At 46.7% G+C, this 16,947-nt stretch overlaps 1 protein-coding gene across 1 annotated transcript in view; it reads left to right on the plus strand.

The window, feature by feature from the left end:
• Positions 1-16,947, plus strand: part of ACAP3 (ArfGAP with coiled-coil, ankyrin repeat and PH domains 3) — a 52,861-nt gene that overhangs the window by 26,835 nt on the left and 9,079 nt on the right. Inside the window, exons 6-11 of the mRNA XM_009325171.1 lie at positions 1,252-1,296; positions 1,743-1,838; positions 2,177-2,251; positions 3,627-3,638; positions 12,298-12,410; positions 16,667-16,718. Coding sequence (XP_009323446.1) covers positions 1,252-1,296; positions 1,743-1,838; positions 2,177-2,251; positions 3,627-3,638; positions 12,298-12,410; positions 16,667-16,718 — 393 coding nt within the window. The remainder of the gene's footprint in view (positions 1-1,251; positions 1,297-1,742; positions 1,839-2,176; positions 2,252-3,626; positions 3,639-12,297; positions 12,411-16,666; positions 16,719-16,947) is intronic.

The following is a 16,947-nucleotide window of genomic DNA, read 5'->3' on the forward strand; positions in this document are numbered from 1 at the left end:
CGTGTCCAGAGAAGGGCAACGAGGCTGGTGAGGGGTCTGGAGAACAAGTCTGATGAGGAGCGGCTGAGGGAACTGGGGTTGTTTAGCCTGGAGAAAAGGAGGCTGAGGGGAGACCTCATCGCTCTCTACAACCACCTGAAAGGAGGTTGTAGCGAGGTGGGGTTCGGTCTCTTCTCCCAAGTAACAAGTGATAGGACAAGAGGAAATGGCCTCAAGTTGCGCCAGGGGAGGTTTACATGGGATATTGGGAAAAATTTCTTCACCGAAAGGGTTGTTGAGCATTGGAACAGGCTGCGCAGGGAAGTGGCTGAGTCACCATCCCTGGAGGTATTTAAAAGACGTGTAGAGGTGGTGCTTAGGGACATGGTGTAGCAGTGGACTTGACAGTGCTGGGTTAATGGTTGGACTTGATGATCTTAAAGGTCTTTTCCAACCTAGACGATTCTATGATTCTACAACCACTCTGCTAATCACCTGCTGGAGGACTCAAGGAATTGCCAGACTCTCCTATCCTCACAGTAAACGCTCCAGACTGGTTCTTTTGCAGTAGCAGGGTGCATTTCCAAAGCAATGCTATCTTGCTGTTGCAAGAGGTACTGCAGTTCTTCCCTGGCCAGGGAAGAGGTGTAAGCCTGAATGTGCTGGAAGGCATCTTCTTCCACCCCAGGAGCCCAAGCACATCAGGGCTGCCGCAGGAAATCCTGAGCTACTGCTGCTTCTGTGTGGAAGGGATGTGACGGTCTCTGGGGCAGTCAGCCATGCACTTTTCTCCAAGAAAAATGGGTGTGCAAAGGGTGTGCACACTGAGAACATAGGCCCCCCCACGGGTACCACAATTTCCTGGCTGGCTTCACTATGATTACTGAAGAAAACCATAACAGTACACTGGTACCTCTCAGCCTGCTAAGAGAAATCAAAGCAGTGACCTGACAGATTAAACATCTCCTTCATGTGATACCAAATTGCACTCTGGGGTCACTGTTTGTTGTCAGCCTATGTACAGACATACACCTAGCTGTGACCTTAATCAGTAGCAGCCCAGGTAGGAAAATGCATCTATGCTGTTTCCCTTTTTATTCCACCTGGAACTCACCAGAACTGTCTTTTCAGAAACTAACTTTCTGGAACTGTCCTTGAATAGTTTTGTGGTTTGCTGCTAGGGGTATTGCAGCAAGTTGTTCATACTTAGATCTCCATGCCAAACTGCCTAATGCTGCTGATGCCGAGAGTCTTATCTTGATTCCTTCACAGATCAATGTCCTGCAGGCCAAGAAGAAGTTTGAAATACTGGATGCGGTAAGGGCTCTCTGTTTTCTGTGGCTGCTCTCAGTGACTCAATGAAAGGCAGCCCTCTCCATTTCAGGTTGCATGGGTCGACATACTGACTCCTCGGTCTGCCCTGGAGATACTGTCTGGGACTGCTCTGGGGGCTGCAGGTATGCTAACAAGAGGGGAGAATGAAGGACCAGCAAGATACTCCACAGGCCAGAACTGTGGGGACTTTCAGGGGTGAAGAACGCTGCTTTTACTGCTTTGTGCTCACAACAGGGGTTGCCTGACAGCGTGGAAGGATTTGTGAGAGGAAGAAAGGAGAAGAGGGAGAGGCATCTAATGGATAGATTGCTTTGGGAAGGGAAAGGATTAGACCTTGAGATTTATTTGTGGGTAATAAGGGATAAGGACTTTTCACGCTCACTTTGTCCCAGAACCTGTTCTGACCTTGCTGTTGTTTCCCTCCCCAGATGCTGTCCTTCATGCATGCCCAGTACACCTTTTTCCAGCAGGGCTACAGTCTTCTCCATGAACTGGATCCCTACATGAAGAAACTAGCCACAGAGGTGAGGGGACAGGGAATACAGTTGACTCAATCTGCCCGTTTGTACCCCTTCACTGTGAAAGGATGACCTCTTTCCTATTCAGCTGCCATACTGGGTAATCAGGGAGTGGTTGGAGCATCATGCTTGTTGGATGTTCGATAAGCCATGCTGCACTATGGGCTGGCAGCCAAGAGCTATGGTTACTTTCAGTGCACACCCAAACACAGCCCTTTTCCTCTCTTGTGGGGACTTCTCATGTTAGGGCTGGTGTAATCCCAGAGCAGGGAAGCAGAGATGGACAGTGGCTCATAAACCTCCTTCCTGACTTTTATACCTGGTGTTCTCCTCCCTGCCTTTAGCTGGACCAGCTGGTGATTGATTCTGCAGTAGAGAAGAGGGAGATGGAGCACAAGCACGCGCTGATACAGCAGAGGGTGAGTCCTGGGGCTGCAGCTTGGTGCAAGCAGCACCTCTCTCCATCAGTGCAGTTGTCTGGATCACACAGTGGCAACTGCCATCTGATGAGGGGCCTTGCTGGGTTAGTCCTTCACAGCCTGGAGCAGTAGCAGCAGAAATTGTTGAGATGAGAGTAATAACCTTGTGGATGCTGGGGAGGGCTAGCTAATAGGTAGGCCTGATCAAATGCAGGGCATTCAGCTACTGACACATCCGAGTACACAAGGGAGAGGGACCCAGGGAGGACCCCATGGGTCGGTACACCTGGGTTGTTTTCCCAGCTCTGCCACTGTCCTGCTCTGCATCTGAGCAAGCCTTCCTTCTACGCTTTGTCTCCCTCTTTGCTACTGAGGATGTGGGAAGAGTTAAAGGTTCATGTTCTATAAATGGCTCTGAGATGGAGGAGTGGATGTAGTTGTTTGTAATCGCCTGTGAAAACAACTTGACTGCATAGCAGAGCTGCTTTTGGGGAGAGGTTAGAGCACTCTTCTCCCACCCTTTCTTTTCTTTTTCTTTTTTTTTTTTGTCTTTTCCACTCTTCCCCCCCTTTCTCTTTCCTCCCTTCTCCTCTTTTTCCCCCAGCCTTGCATCCTTCCTCTGGCTGAGCAAGCTAGCTTTTGCCTGGCAAGCCCGATGATCTCCAGCTACTGCAGTATCAGCATGCCCCTCCTGACACTTCGCCCTGCCTCTCGCTGCCGTGCCCCATGGTGAGGCAGCAGTTCGGCAGCATGCCTGAGTGCCCAGCCCAACCAGATGGCCAGAGTCCCTGTCAAATCATCCAGCAGATGAATGAGTGGATGCACTCCTTTGGTACCCACAGACAGGACTTGCTGCAGGGCATTTTCGTCATTCATAGGGAACTCACACTGTACTGAAATGATGTTAACGGGTCGTGGGGGAGAGAGAGCAGGACTCTCTACTGCTATTGAGAGAGGAGTGTGCTGCAGTGAACTTTCACGCTCCAAGCTGCAGTTCAGATGATTCTCGCTTAGCTCCTGTGACGTGACGTGGCTACAGCCTTGAGCAGCATACCTTTGGAAGGGTCCACAGGGACCCACGCAATAGAGCTGCCGTGGCTGAGCAAGCTGTTGTTTCCAGCTGAGCTATGGTAACCCACTACGTGTGTGCTCTCACCTGCTGTAATTGGGAGTAACCATCATGAACTGGCAAGATAATAGGATTTATTATCAAACAAGTCTGAGCCTTCAGTAGGGAGGCATCTTTGGTTAATGTGGGCTCTGATTTTCCAGACCGTTCATCTGGGAATGATTCCAAATCTGAGGCTTGTAGAAACATCAACTAATCTTTTTTTTCTTTTCCTTCTCTTCTTGGATTGCTGATCTGCCCCTGCAGACCCTCCTGCAGGTGAGTACCCACATGAATTTCCTTCTTCCTCCTTCATTGCTCAGAATTAGCACTTTGCTGCTCTGGATATTTACTAAGTCCTGCCTTTGAAAGGGAAACAAAGAAACCTTGCCCATAGCATTACTGCTGTAACCTGGACACGTAATTTTAAAACCCAGTTTCAAGTGAGTTTGGCTTCATCCTCATCAAAGTTGTTTTCAGTCCTGGGCTAAAATAAGATTTCAGTTCCCTCTACTCTGTATGGTGGTCAGTCTTGACTCGGAGTTCAGTATTGCAGTGGCAGCAGTACTTGGAGGTGAATTGACTGCACAGGCTCATAACAGAGGGCGTTGGTGGACTTTCAACACACACACCCACACCCTCATGCTCCGTGGGGACAGTAAGAGGGGATTTCGGAGAGCCCTGAGAAATAGCTGTTCATGAACCAAGCCCTGAGTAGGAATCGCTAAGGAGTGCATACCTTGTAGGCACTTGTGTGGATCAGTACTTCTCAATAGGAGGAATCTAAGTGGCTGTTGTTTTCTTTCTAATTCTCTCTCTCAAAAATGTCATAACCCACCAAATGGAAACATAACCGGATTTGAAAGCTAATGACAGACATTCCCTGTGAATCGGCCTGTGCATATGCTCCCTTTTGGTTAAGTGTTCTGAGGGAGGGGTAAATCCATTTGTGAACTCTCAGTTCCCCTGGGACTCTGCTGGAGTGATGACTTCATTCGAGGGAACATGGAAAGTCTCTCTAGCGCAGTGCATTTCAGTTAAATCTCTTTACGTGGCTTTGCTGACTGGACTAGCAGGGAATGAAGGAGAGGTCAGGTTCCAAGAGGGAGAACGAGCAATTACTCCTCATCAGGATACATATGCATAGAGCTGTGGCTCTCTGTGTGCATAAGCTTGTGAGAGAGCTGAACATGAACATCCCTACTGCAATTTAGGATTTAAAGCTTCCTGCCTGGAAATGTGAGACTGCTTTTCAGCTACTCTGAGTCAGTGTTGCTCCTCCCTTTGCAATGGAGCATGGCACTCTGCCTCTGGTGAGCATCTCGCCATCTCCAAAGGGAGCACAGCACGTGTTTGAATATATGTCTTCATGCTGCGCCTGGAATACCCTCTGGTCCCTTAAAAAATTTGGAGGTTTAGTTGCGCTTAATTAGAGAGGAGTGGCAGAAATACCCTTTTTTCCTCAACACAGTGTCTTCCCAAACAGCCTGCTAAGGCATGACAAAAAGGGAGAGAATCCAGTTTAAATAATACATTTTGAAGTGTTCTTGGGGTGGGGGATCTGTGCAGATTCTGAAGATAGGGCCTTGCTCATTGAGTTGTCTTTCGGCAGCTTTGTGAGGCATGGAGGGCAGCCTTCCAAGAGCCAAGTTCATAAGGAAGTGGTCGGTGGCATTTTGTTTCATTATTTTTAATTATATTTTTAATTAAAATAGATTTGGTAGGAGAGAGAACCTCAGCACAAATCTTGACTATTTTCTTTGATACTGGAATTCAAGTGTCTTTTTCCTATGCCATCCTTTCCCCATCTTCCCTCATGGAACATCTGCCACCTTTGGGACAGATTCCTAGGGCAGCTATCATTTCAAGCTGTCATTTTACCCGCTGCCCTCTGCCTTCCTAGCTCCAAAGCCTTAAAGAGCTCCATTTGCAGCTTCACCCTTAATATGAAAATAATGCTCATTTATACAAAAAGGGTTCCAATAAAATCGGCAAGAGGAAAGGAAGAGTCTCAATTTTTATGGGCTACAATAAATATTTGAGTTATCCTCCCGTTGTGCAAAGAGAGAGGAGAGCTTCGGCGTGAAGTCTGGGGGTGCCTTTCTTCTGACTGTGTGTGGGATGCATGTGTGCAAGGACTGCAGTACGGAATACATTTCTGCAAAGGCTGAGGAGATAGTCTTGTAGCCTCCCACATTTCTCCTGTGTGTTGAACTAAACTATCTTAAACCACGCATATAATTAATTTGTATGTTTTTATGTGGGCTCAGTTGCTTCAGATGGATGCACAAAGACACACAGGGCCTGGTGTAGGTTGGACCACTTAGGAGAAAAATTTTGGAGAACTTAGCACTGGAACACACAGACCAGGGACTTTTTTCCAATGGGAAATGAGGAGAGAAACAGTAACGTTTAAACCAGTCCTCCCTCACAGATCCTGACCTTCCTGAATCCTTCCACTGCACCAAAACTGACAGGCCAGTCTCTGAAAGTGGAAGAATACAGGGCTATATAAAAGCTCCTTTGCAGCCTCATACCTATTCCCCGGGCCAGAGTAGTGGGGGAAGCAATTGTGCTTCTGTTGCCTGTTTGCACGGGAAGGGAGGATGGAGTGCCGAGGCAGAGCTCTCTGCCTCGTTTAGTTCAGCTGGTAGATAACAGACTAGGGGCCGTATGGCACTTCAACACCCGGATTTCTGTGGCTGCAGTGGAGCAGGGGTGGAATTACTGGCCAAAGGGTGGCTCTGCTCCAGGAAGCTGGGGGAAGCAGACCCCGCTGAAGGCAGACAAGCCTGGCTCTGTTAAGGTCAGGGAGGCATTCGGTGAGCGTCTTCCTGTCAACTTTGCTCTGTGTTGCCTGGCTTCTCCCACTCCCTTCTGTGCCTCCATGACAGCTGTATGGTAATTAGCCCTTGCTCTAAGCTGATTGACTTTGAATAGGAGGCATGAGGAGGGGGTAAGCAGGTGGTCCCCAGAGGCCAGCAGACTTCCTTCGCCTAGTGCCCCTTGCTTTGACAGGAGCCAACGGCAGAGCTTATAGCTTCCCAAAAAGGAGTAGGAGGGGTAAAGGAGAAGGGGCTGAAAAAGAAATCCCTCCTTCCTTGCCAGCCCACGGTGCTTAGCAGAGATGCTACTCTGGAGAGCGAACAGAGAGAGAGAGAGAGGACACGCAGAGCTGCTCCCTGCTCTCTAGGCAAGAGCAGCAAAACCTCCCTTGCAGCTGGCATCATGAAGATTTTCGGCAGGCTTGAATACCTCCTGGTAAGGAGACTCCTGCAGGGTTGGTTTGACTTGGGGAGAAAGTTTAGAGGGCACTTTTCTCTGGGGCAGCAAGGATTGTGCCTGTAGGACCTTGCTTGCTGATGTGACTCAAAAGCAAGTACAGCTTTTTTACTGCAAGAAAGCAAATGTGTTTGGTCCTGTCTGTGGGATGGAGAAGCTCTGGGGCAGGGCACAGATCTCTGTGCATCGTCTGCTGGCAAGCTGCAGAGCAGGAAGATCATTTGGCATTAGGAAATTCAAGAAACAAAAGGTCTGTAAATGGGATTTGGCCGGAATGAATGAAAGCTGTCTGTGCAGAACGGGAATGTAGGTGGGGGAGCCCTCCTCCAAATTCCATCTGCCTCTGAGGGTCTTGGATTGTACACAGTATATGCACAGAGGTAAAAACAGCCAGATAGAGAAATGCTTGAAATATATTCAGGCACCAGAAGAGGACAGAATGTGCGTGCACCAGTGTTTGTGCAGAAGGGGTTTGTGTGCATCTTTAGGGAATGTGAATATTCCTCTGAATTATGTTCTCTTTAGAATCGAATAGCCAAACTAGTCACATACAATTTTTAACTCGCCTCCAGGATAAGTTCTTTTCAATGCATGGATGTATACATAATGTTGTTAGAGTGTGCATAATATTATTGTTAAATACCGAGCATCACTGGGTACTTAAGCAAAGAGGGCACTTTTGGATAAAGCCTTTGTCTTCTGTGAGGGAAAGCGTGTATCGCATGTGTTGTCACTTATCCTAAATGGTACTGATTGAAAATAACATGGAGGTTTGGTAGTAAGATATGTTTCTCTGAGTATCTGAAAACACCTGGACTGAAATGATTTACTGGTTGTGATTGCCTAGTTTTGGTAGTGTTTTCTATCAGTAGAAATCAAAACATTTGTACAGAAAAGGACAGTATTGTTATTTCCACGTTGAATTGATACACTGAGGGAGTAATGCTATGGCTTTTCAAGGAGGGCCAGTGCCACAGTGATTGTATTTTAAAGCATTTTAAGGAAGTCTTGGTATTTTAGAGAAAGGTTCTATCTGTTCTCAGCAAGGTGGTGTGCCCTTTGGGATAGGAATGAACCTATAAACAAGACCTTCCTACTTCAGTGGGTATGCTCTTAGGCAGGGCTTCTTCCTTAGAAGACTCCCCCCCCGCCCAAGGATTCCAGGCTGATGAGGGGCATCATCACTCTTCATATTAAGTCTGTTCACTGAAGCTTGAGGTTTATTTAATTTCATCAGCCATTTTCTCTGCATGAAATGCTGGCTTCACAGGAGCAATTGGAAGAGCTTCTCTGGCCGCTGCAATGCAAGCAGTCTCTGTGCATGCCGTGTGGAGACGGACGAGGGAGTTCTTAACTGAGTGGTTCATGAGGCAACCTTCAAATAGGCTTTTTTCTTTTTTTCTTTTTTTTTTCTTCTTTCATGGGTCTGTTTGTGCCTGTGCTGGGTTTTTGCTTTCCATTTGCTGGTTTGAAAGTGTACGCATTAACGTCCTTTTTCACATCCCTATGGATGTGTCTCTTGGAATGTGTTACTTCATTGTTGCCTCAGCAGCATTCAGTGTGCTCCCATGGAAACTATTGTGATGTCATTTCTAAAAGAATATCAGTTCCCAGGCAGCCTCGTGTGTGAACTCAGAGTGACAGGACTGAGAAGGGGAGGGGACAGTGAGACAAGATTGGTGTGATTTACTGAAAGTTGGTGAAGGAAAGGGAAGCAGATGATGGCAGAGATCTGGTTTCTTATTTTGGAAGACGTCCGATTTATTTTACCAATGTGTGATCCAACATGTCACTGCTGTTGCTAATCATGATTGCATATGCAGCTGTAGCCAAAGCCATTCAGATCCCAATTCTAGGAAGCCTTTTCCGTGTCAAGCATTTTTTCATATTACTGAGACAATGAGGTGCTAAATGCAGACTTAATAAATCAGTCCAAACTCATTTAGAGCAGACTTGCATACTCCGTGTACATTGCAATGATGGGAGGAATTCGGCAAAAGGTAGTTTATTAAAATCATGCATTAAAATCCCATGTATAGCAGGAAATGGAAAAAGAGGGGACAAGAGAAAGCATACGTGTGCACTCTCTTACCCTGCTTTGTCAAGGGTAAGATTTGAATCAAGAAAGTTACTTTGAATGTTGCAGAACGGGTGACTCATTCCTTCTCCACCGGCACCTCCCAGGCATCATGGCTTGGCTTACAAGGTTGGAAGGTTTTTATTTCCTAGATCTGTGTGGAGTCAGACAGTCCACAGATGCGCTGCATCCCTTGTAGGAGTCAGAGAGACTTACCGATGGCATAGCTGATGATGTGCTTGGCAGGAGCTGCGTCCGTCAGCCAGGACTCTTCGACTTGTTTCCCAGAGCTAACAGGATCAAACTCTTTTTGTGTCGACGAATAGAACAGATACAGGGACACGTTAAGGGCCGGTCTGCCAGTTAAGGGCATTCATTGTCACACATCTGTGTGTATCCAGCTGTGGCCACACACTACCATGATGTTTCAACATCATTGGCAAAATGATCTCCTCAGTTTCTAAGCTAGCTTTGACCTGGAATTGGGTTTCGACAGATGTTCTTGTAACTTTTTTTCCAGAAATTTGTCCTCTCTTTTCAACGGCTGTGGTAAGAAAGTTCCCTGGATGGGTGTTGTGGTTGAACCCGGCAGGCAGCTAAACACCACACAGCCGTTCGCTCACTGCCCCCCCACCTCCCAGTGGGATGGGGGGGAAGTAAAATTCGTGGGTTGAGATAAAGACAGTTTAATAGGACAGAAAAGGAAGGGAAAATAATAATAACAATGATAAAAGAACATACAAAATAAGTGATGCACAATGCAATTGCTCACCACCCGCTGACCGATGCCCAGCCAGTCCCCGAGCAGCGATCACCACCCCCCCGGCCAACTCCCCCCAGTTTATATACTGAGCATGAGTCGTATGGTATGGAGTAGCCCTTTGGCCAGTTTGGGTCAGCTGTCCTGGCTGTGCCCCCTCCCAGCTTCTCGCTGGCAGGGCATGAGAAGCTGAAAAGTCCTGGACTAGTGTAAGCACTGCTCAGCAACAACTAAACCATCGGTGTGTTATCAACATTATTCTCATCCCAAATCCAAAACACAGCACTGTACCAGCTACTAGGAAGGAAATTAACTCTATCCCAGCCGGAACCAGGACAATGGGCTACAGCAAGAAGATGTGCCTAGGAATCCATTGTTTAAGTTCACTCGAATGTGCTGGAAGTTTCACAATTGCACTTGCCATGATCTTGCCTTTCAGCTACCTGAGCCATTTCTCTACGTTTCCCTTTTGGCCTTTGCTTGGCAGGGACAGGAAAAATGATACTGATCAAGGGGATGATTTCTGGATATTATTTTTTTTTTCACCCTTCCCTTTCCCTTACTTCATTTGTCTCTCAACACTCAATAACTTTGTAGCAAAGACTTCAGGTGCTTCCAAGCAGAGTGCAATGGAATAGAACAAAGTGCCTCAGGATCAGACTGCCGCATGCCCCGGGGCTAAGAGGCAGAGTGGTCCTTATCCCTCGGATCTCTCCCTTGATTTGTACCTACTCTACAAATCCAGTTTACAGCTCTGGTCGATGTATTCTGCCCTCAACTGCCCTGCAGTAGTTCTGTTGATAGCAGTGGAGTAGCTCAGGAATTACACCAGCAGAAATACGAGCAGAATTTGGCCTAGGGATGTTTCCTAACCAATGAGAGGACAAGGAAGAGAAATATCATCAGTAATGCAAACACAAGCCATTCTTCCCAGCAATGTGTTTCTGTGTTTGGACATCATCCAGATGGCTCTCTGTCATCTTAGCTGTATATGCACTTGGTGGTTTTGTGTATAACTTTCTTGTTCTAAAACTGGGCTTGGTGCAGTTTAGAGTTCTTTCAAAGGCAAGGAACAACTCCATGTGCCTTCGGCTGTTTTGCTTTAGCCCTTCAATTTGTAGAGAGGTGTAGCGCAATACAGAATTTAACCAATGAGGTTAAATTCACACCTGGCTCAGCTCCACTGATTTTTAGTGGATTTACTCTAGTGACGTATATGGCCCATCTGTTCCTCCTGCACTCATCAGCAATATATCCTTCTTACCATCACACTGCTTGATTATATAAGGCCAGCTGAAGTCAGGTGATTATATTTAGACCCTCCCCCTTATTTTTACCTCTTCCACAAAGTGAGGCGCAGCTAAGTGGTCATTTTTAAGATGTGCTTGGAAGGGTTTTGCCCTACACTTGCTGTGCACTTTTCAACAAAGTCCAGATTTTTGGATGTTTGCATTATTTATTATAAAACAGTGCAGATTCTCATCAAATGTAGAGAATTGTCATTTTGGAGCAGCTCTACAAAAATCACACATTCAAATATCTACGAGTTAGAGGAAAATTCCCTCTAGCCTTTGTTTGCAATAGGTACATGAAAGACATCTGCAGAAGAGGACCCCCATGGGATTCACCCTCTTATGGCAAGAAAATTTGGGGCTGAGCAGCCCTCTCTTAATTGGGTGCCTTACAGCAGTTTCTAGGGTCTAATTGGGCATCACGCTGCCTTTCCAAGGAATGACTCGGTCCTGTCCCATTATATCTCCTCCTTCTGTATCAGTAGTATTCTTATTACGACACCTCCCAGGCAAGCTTGCATCTCTGAACATGAAAATAACTCATCTTAATGAGAGTGAAGTGCATGTTGCCTAGCAACACAGCATCACAAGGGTCTTCGTATGCTGAGCTAGGAAAGGCACTTAAGTTAATGGGGCTGTTTTCACTGCGCTGTTGTTTCTTTGAACCAAGTAGTACAGGGAGAATTATTCGTGCTCAAGAGAGAGGGAGGTGTGGGTAGAATGCATCATCGGAGTGGAATCAGTGTGCAAAGAGACAATATGCCATAGCTCCCCAGGTTAGAGGGGAAAGTCATTTAGGTTTCATGACCTAGTTTCTCTTGGGAAGGAGGCAGACCACTGCCCAGGGAGAAGGATCTGTGTTCTGTGAGAGCAGCTGCTATTCTCTCTGCTCTGTGTCTTGCCCACCAGCTGTCAGAATCCATGAGATCTATCTGATGAATCAGTGCCAAACCTGACAAATCAGCTCTGACTGGTAGCATAGCATAGAGAATTGAGTGAGCGCAGATTGGAGATGGCATATGATGATAACTAATGAAAATGGAATTGATAAGTCTTCCCCTCTAGAAATAATTATGCCTGTTTTCCTTGTGTGAAAAGGCTGGGGTTTGTTCTGTTCCTGGCCCCTTGCAGAGCAGAGGGGTGGCAGCAGCATTGCTAACTCACTTGGCCAGTGAAAAGCACCTCTATTGCTTTATTTCCCATTGCAGATGGCCCCAAATGTTGGGAATTTTTAGCCCTCATGATGATAATCTACCTGCCTTTCTCCTTCTCAGCTACCAGAGCGGGGAAATACAGCATGTATAGCACTTTCCTCCAAACAATAGGGACAGATAAGCTTATTGGAATGAGGATAATTCATGGCTGCAGCCCACTAAGGCATAGGGATGTGCTGTGACAGACAGCTCTGCCTGAACTTTAGGATCTTGACAGATATTTTTCTCTTCCTGATGCTTTGATCAGGCTCATCTCCATCTCGGTCCTGGAGAGTGCAGTCATGGTAGAGTCTCAGTCTCTTTTTATTTGCAGGACTTCTCCTATGATGACTCAAAGGTGGAGTTTAATGTTGATGCCCCGAATGGAGTGGTGATGGAAGGCTACCTCTTCAAGAGAGCTAGTAATGCTTTCAAAACATGGAATCGGTGAGTAATAACTCATGTTCCATTTGATGTTTGGGCTAAGACTGAACAGAGCTAATACTGCCTCCACAGGAACACACTTCGCTTTTAAGTGAGATCTTGGCAACTGTTATCATCACTGGAAGGATTCTGAGCTAAGTAGTTAAAAGCTAAATAGTTAAAATGAGGTTGGTTTGATAGTTTCTGCATACAGAGACTTTTCTTTTAGGAGCATTTTGCATGCAGGTTGAGGGAGGTGATCCTCTCTAGCACTGGTGAGGCCACATCTGGAGAACTGTGTCCAGTTATGGGCTCCCCAGCACAAGAAAGATATGGACTTACTGGAGGCGGTCCAGTGAAGGGCCACGAAGATGATTAAGGGGCTGGAACATCTCTCATATGAGGAAAGGCTGAAAGAGCTGGAATTCTTCAGCTTGGAGAAGAGAGGGCTCGCGGAGGGATCTTATCAATGTGTAAAAACTCCTGATGGGAGGGAATGAAGAAGAGGGAGCCAGACTTCTCAGCAGTGCTTAGTGACAGGACGAGAGGCAATGGGCACATATTAAAAATGTGAAATTTCATGTGAACACAAGAAACTGCTTTTCTACTGTGAGGATGGTCAGGTAGTGGAGCAGGTTGCCCAGAGAGGTTGTGAAGTCTCTATCTGTGGAGATACTAAAAGCCCACCTGGGCACAGTCCTGGGCAACCTGCTCTAGCTGGCCCTGCTTGAGCAGGAGGGTTGGACTAGATGATCTGAAGAGCTCCCTTTCAACTGAAGTGATTCTGTGATTCTGCTCAGAACTTGTTGGCTGCAAGTAAGACCAGAACCTGAAGCCACGTTAGGGTAATGCTGCACCTGAGTAAGTCCTCCTGAGAGAAACAGTATCTCAAGAGAGATTAATGTAGCCTTATCAACACACTGACCTGGCTATGTGGTGCCAAGTCAGCTCAGAGCAAAAGAGGAGTAAGCATCTGCTTGATTGCAATGGTGTTTTAAGACCACATAAATTTTCTACCAGCGCGTTTGCAAGCTCAGCACATGAGTTATAAGCCACTCGCTTTGCAGGTCTTTGATACTGGTGCGTTGGAGACATGTACATTAATCAGTAAAAGAGCTAGATGCTGTGTAGTTTTCGTGATTATTATTTTCCTGTTCAAAACCAAGTATGCTTCTTTCTGTGAAGCTGTATATTCCTCTTAGGCTGCACCATGGAATGAGCCAGCTCATGTTTTGCTGCATCTTAGTAAATGCCAGGGAAAAAAAAGGTGTGCTTTCCACAATGGAAGAATGACCAGGTTCCGTGCAGGGAAGATAGGGCTCAATGCAGCTTGAGTCTTGCCCTAGGAAAGCTGTAAATTCATAACAATTAAGAGAAATAGCCTAACACAACAGGATATGCCATGAGTATCAAACCTGTCTATTCTGGGATGGGGAGATAGGCGACAGTGGAAATATCAGCTGTGCTGCCGGGAGCTGAGAAACAGCTTTCTGTGCACTGACCCTGCTCTTAATAATTTATAAATATTTCATCTGATAGGTCACTGGGTATGCCAGGCTCATATGCCTCCTGCACTAGTCGGGAGTCTCCACAGCTGCCAGAGACCTTGGGAAGGTGGAAGCAAAGGTTTCACGTTCTAGCCTTGCTCGATATTTGTGTGTTTAGTTTCCCTTGAGATAGTCAATGGGTTTCATACACGGTTGTGTGAAAGGATTCAAACCCTTCCAGTGAGTTTCTAATGCATGAAATCAATGCCTTTTTGACCTACATTTCCTCCTCTCGCATAACAGGGAAATGATACAATATTAAGATATCTTTTACTTGGCTATGGGATACATTCAAAGTACACACCACAGCAAGGCTGAAATGTGCTGTTGTTAGACTTTGGAATAAATAAACACTAAATGGTTCAGCGAACAGTTTGTAATATGCACAGAAACTGCCTGTATTTGCATGGAAAAAAGACTTGAAACTCTTAGAGGTGTCTGAATTGGTTAGATAAGCGATTCCTTCTCTCTGAAGCTTCCTCTGGTACTAAGGAGATTCCAGGCAAATTTAGTATAATTTTATTACCCCTCAGGCTCTCTGGTCCCTTGACAGTTAAGTACTAAGTTTGCACTTGGAGGAACTAGAAACCGCAACAGCAGCCACAACACAGTGCATCACGCTGTTGCACTGGGAAGGTATCTTAGCTGAATTTTTCTCAACCTGTCAGGATTTCCTGCTTGGTGTTTCCTAAGCAAAGTATCGCCTCGGTCCATAGTCTGTCGCATGGCTGCTTTCACTGACACCACGTGTCTTTGCGGAGCAGAAGGTCATTCCAAAATGTGTCAGGCTAATGTCAAGACCCGTGCTTGACTCTTGTGATAGAGATGAATGGTTCCAGGCAACTCCATTCTCCTTTCAGCTCCCCTGGCTGTGAATGCAGGGGTCACTCCAGAGGGCACTTCTCCTGGAGGGATCATGACCGTTTGGGACTTTCTGGTTTTCCTGATGTCTGAAGTAATGTTAGTGTCAAGGGCTCCAAGTTTTCCCTGTTCCCCAAATCCCAGCTATCCTCCCTGTATCCTCCTACGTCCCAGTCATACACGGTCTGTATCCTCCCTACAGCCATCTCTGTCTCCTCAGTCCCACCCACTCTTAGCCATATCTGCCCGCATCTGAGCTATTCCCAGCTTCTGTAGCCTACTCATCACCTTCTTGCTGTCACTCAGCTATTCAGTGTTAGTGCCTCCCCCTCATGTGAGCGGGAGGGGGCAGGCAGAGAGAACAGCAAAATCCCCAGTTCAGGATATCAGGCTAAGAGCCAGTACCAGGCAGAAATGCGTGCTCTGGGGTGGTGAGCAGGAGCGCACAGCTGCAAGGAGCAGGAGCAGAGACCAGAACCTGAGACACAAACTTTCTGCTCAGCTTCATGTGACAGCAGAGCTCCGTGAGAGTAGGCTGCTACTGTCACAGCAGCTCAGAGCGATGCAGAACCATATCAGCTCATCAAAATGGGCTCCCTCATAGATGGGATGGCCTCCAGTTACCTGTATTTGCCTGTTTCTCCACAGACATGTCAAGTCCTTTTGTTGTCTTTTATCTCTGTTTAATATTTCAGCAATGACAAAAGAAAGAGAATCCTGTCTCATCTCATTTTCCCAGGGAACCTAGTTCTTTTCCAAACGGCGTGTGTAATACATGCTCAAAATAACAGCTTGCTGCAAGGCTCTCCGACTCTTTATGCTCAGGTATTCCAGTACCTTCTTCCTGAAGCTTAGTGATGGTCATGGCTTCCGTTGCCCTCCATGAAGATGATCAGGTTGCTAAATCTTAGGCTGTGTCTTGGGATGAGGAAGTGACTTGGGGGTTTGGATTTAGCACCGAAGATTAAGACACCAGGGAATTACCTCTGCTGTCAGCATCACATGGACCTTCTGTAACTTGTATTTTAATGGAAAGCTGCTAGCTGGTGATTTGTTGCCTCCTAAGAAGGTAGACTCCCTCCACATACACCTGTCCTTACTCTAGCCATAGGAAACAGGAGCTTTGGTGTTGTTTGGCCTCCCATAGGCTGTAGTGGGTACAAAGAAATCAGCCTGGTGGGTAGCATAGCCTATATAAACTGCAAGATGTGCAACTCATTCGTATTATTTTCTCCAACACTGTTTGTAGAGCTGCCAGTTAGCAGGGTTTTCTGAGATGGGTTTTTCTTTTTCCCACCTGGGTTTCTTCGTGATGTCAAGAAATTTCTGGCTTGCCTTATGACAGCCTGCTTGGAGAGGCAGCAGGCACACTGCATCTGGCATGGCATGTGCAAGTAATCCAGCTTTCCCAGTAAATGTCAAGTATGCCCACTGTGCACATACGCAAGTACAAGTGTGCCTCACCAGTGCAACATGTCCCACGGGCACTGGATTTACTACCTGCACCAGGGCCAGTGTGCACACACAGACTTCTGCCCCAGAAATCCTAGGCAGTAATACGGGACTGCCCTACTCCTTTGCTTCTTCCCTTCTTTCCTTCCTTCTTGCTATACATTGACATATCTAGAACACTTGCCATCACAGCATCTCAATGCCAGGAGTCATTCCCTAGGGCTGTAAATTCTTTGTTCTCTGAGGGAGGGCACTGGAGAAGTGTGAGCTTTTCTTATGACATTACTTTCCAGCTTCTTGGAATAAATTACACTCTTTTTAAATGCAGAGATACCCTGCTCTGCCACAGAACAAGCTGCCTCTCTGTATCTCAGCTGTTCCCTTGTTCTGATGTCTGTCTGTCTGTCTGTCTTCCCTCAGGAGGTGGTTCTCCATACAGAACAGTCAGCTGGTGTACCAGAAAAAGCTAAAGGTCAGTGAGGCTACCCCAGACGACACTGGCAGATTAGCCAACTTGTCTGGTATCCTGCTTTGCTGGGGACTTCTGTACCATGGCGGGAGAGTGGGGTGGAAGGAGTGGGGAGGGAAATTGGATCAGAGGGACAGCAAGCCCATTCAGGCATTATTGTGCTCCAAAGTTAGACTGTACTGAGAACTAAGTGGCAGCACATGCTGTTTGTGGTGATCTAAATATTCCTGTT

This window comes from Pygoscelis adeliae, unplaced genomic scaffold, assembly GCF_000699105.1.
Source record: "Pygoscelis adeliae isolate BGI_AS28 unplaced genomic scaffold, ASM69910v1 Scaffold36, whole genome shotgun sequence".
NCBI lineage: Eukaryota > Metazoa > Chordata > Aves > Sphenisciformes > Spheniscidae > Pygoscelis > Pygoscelis adeliae.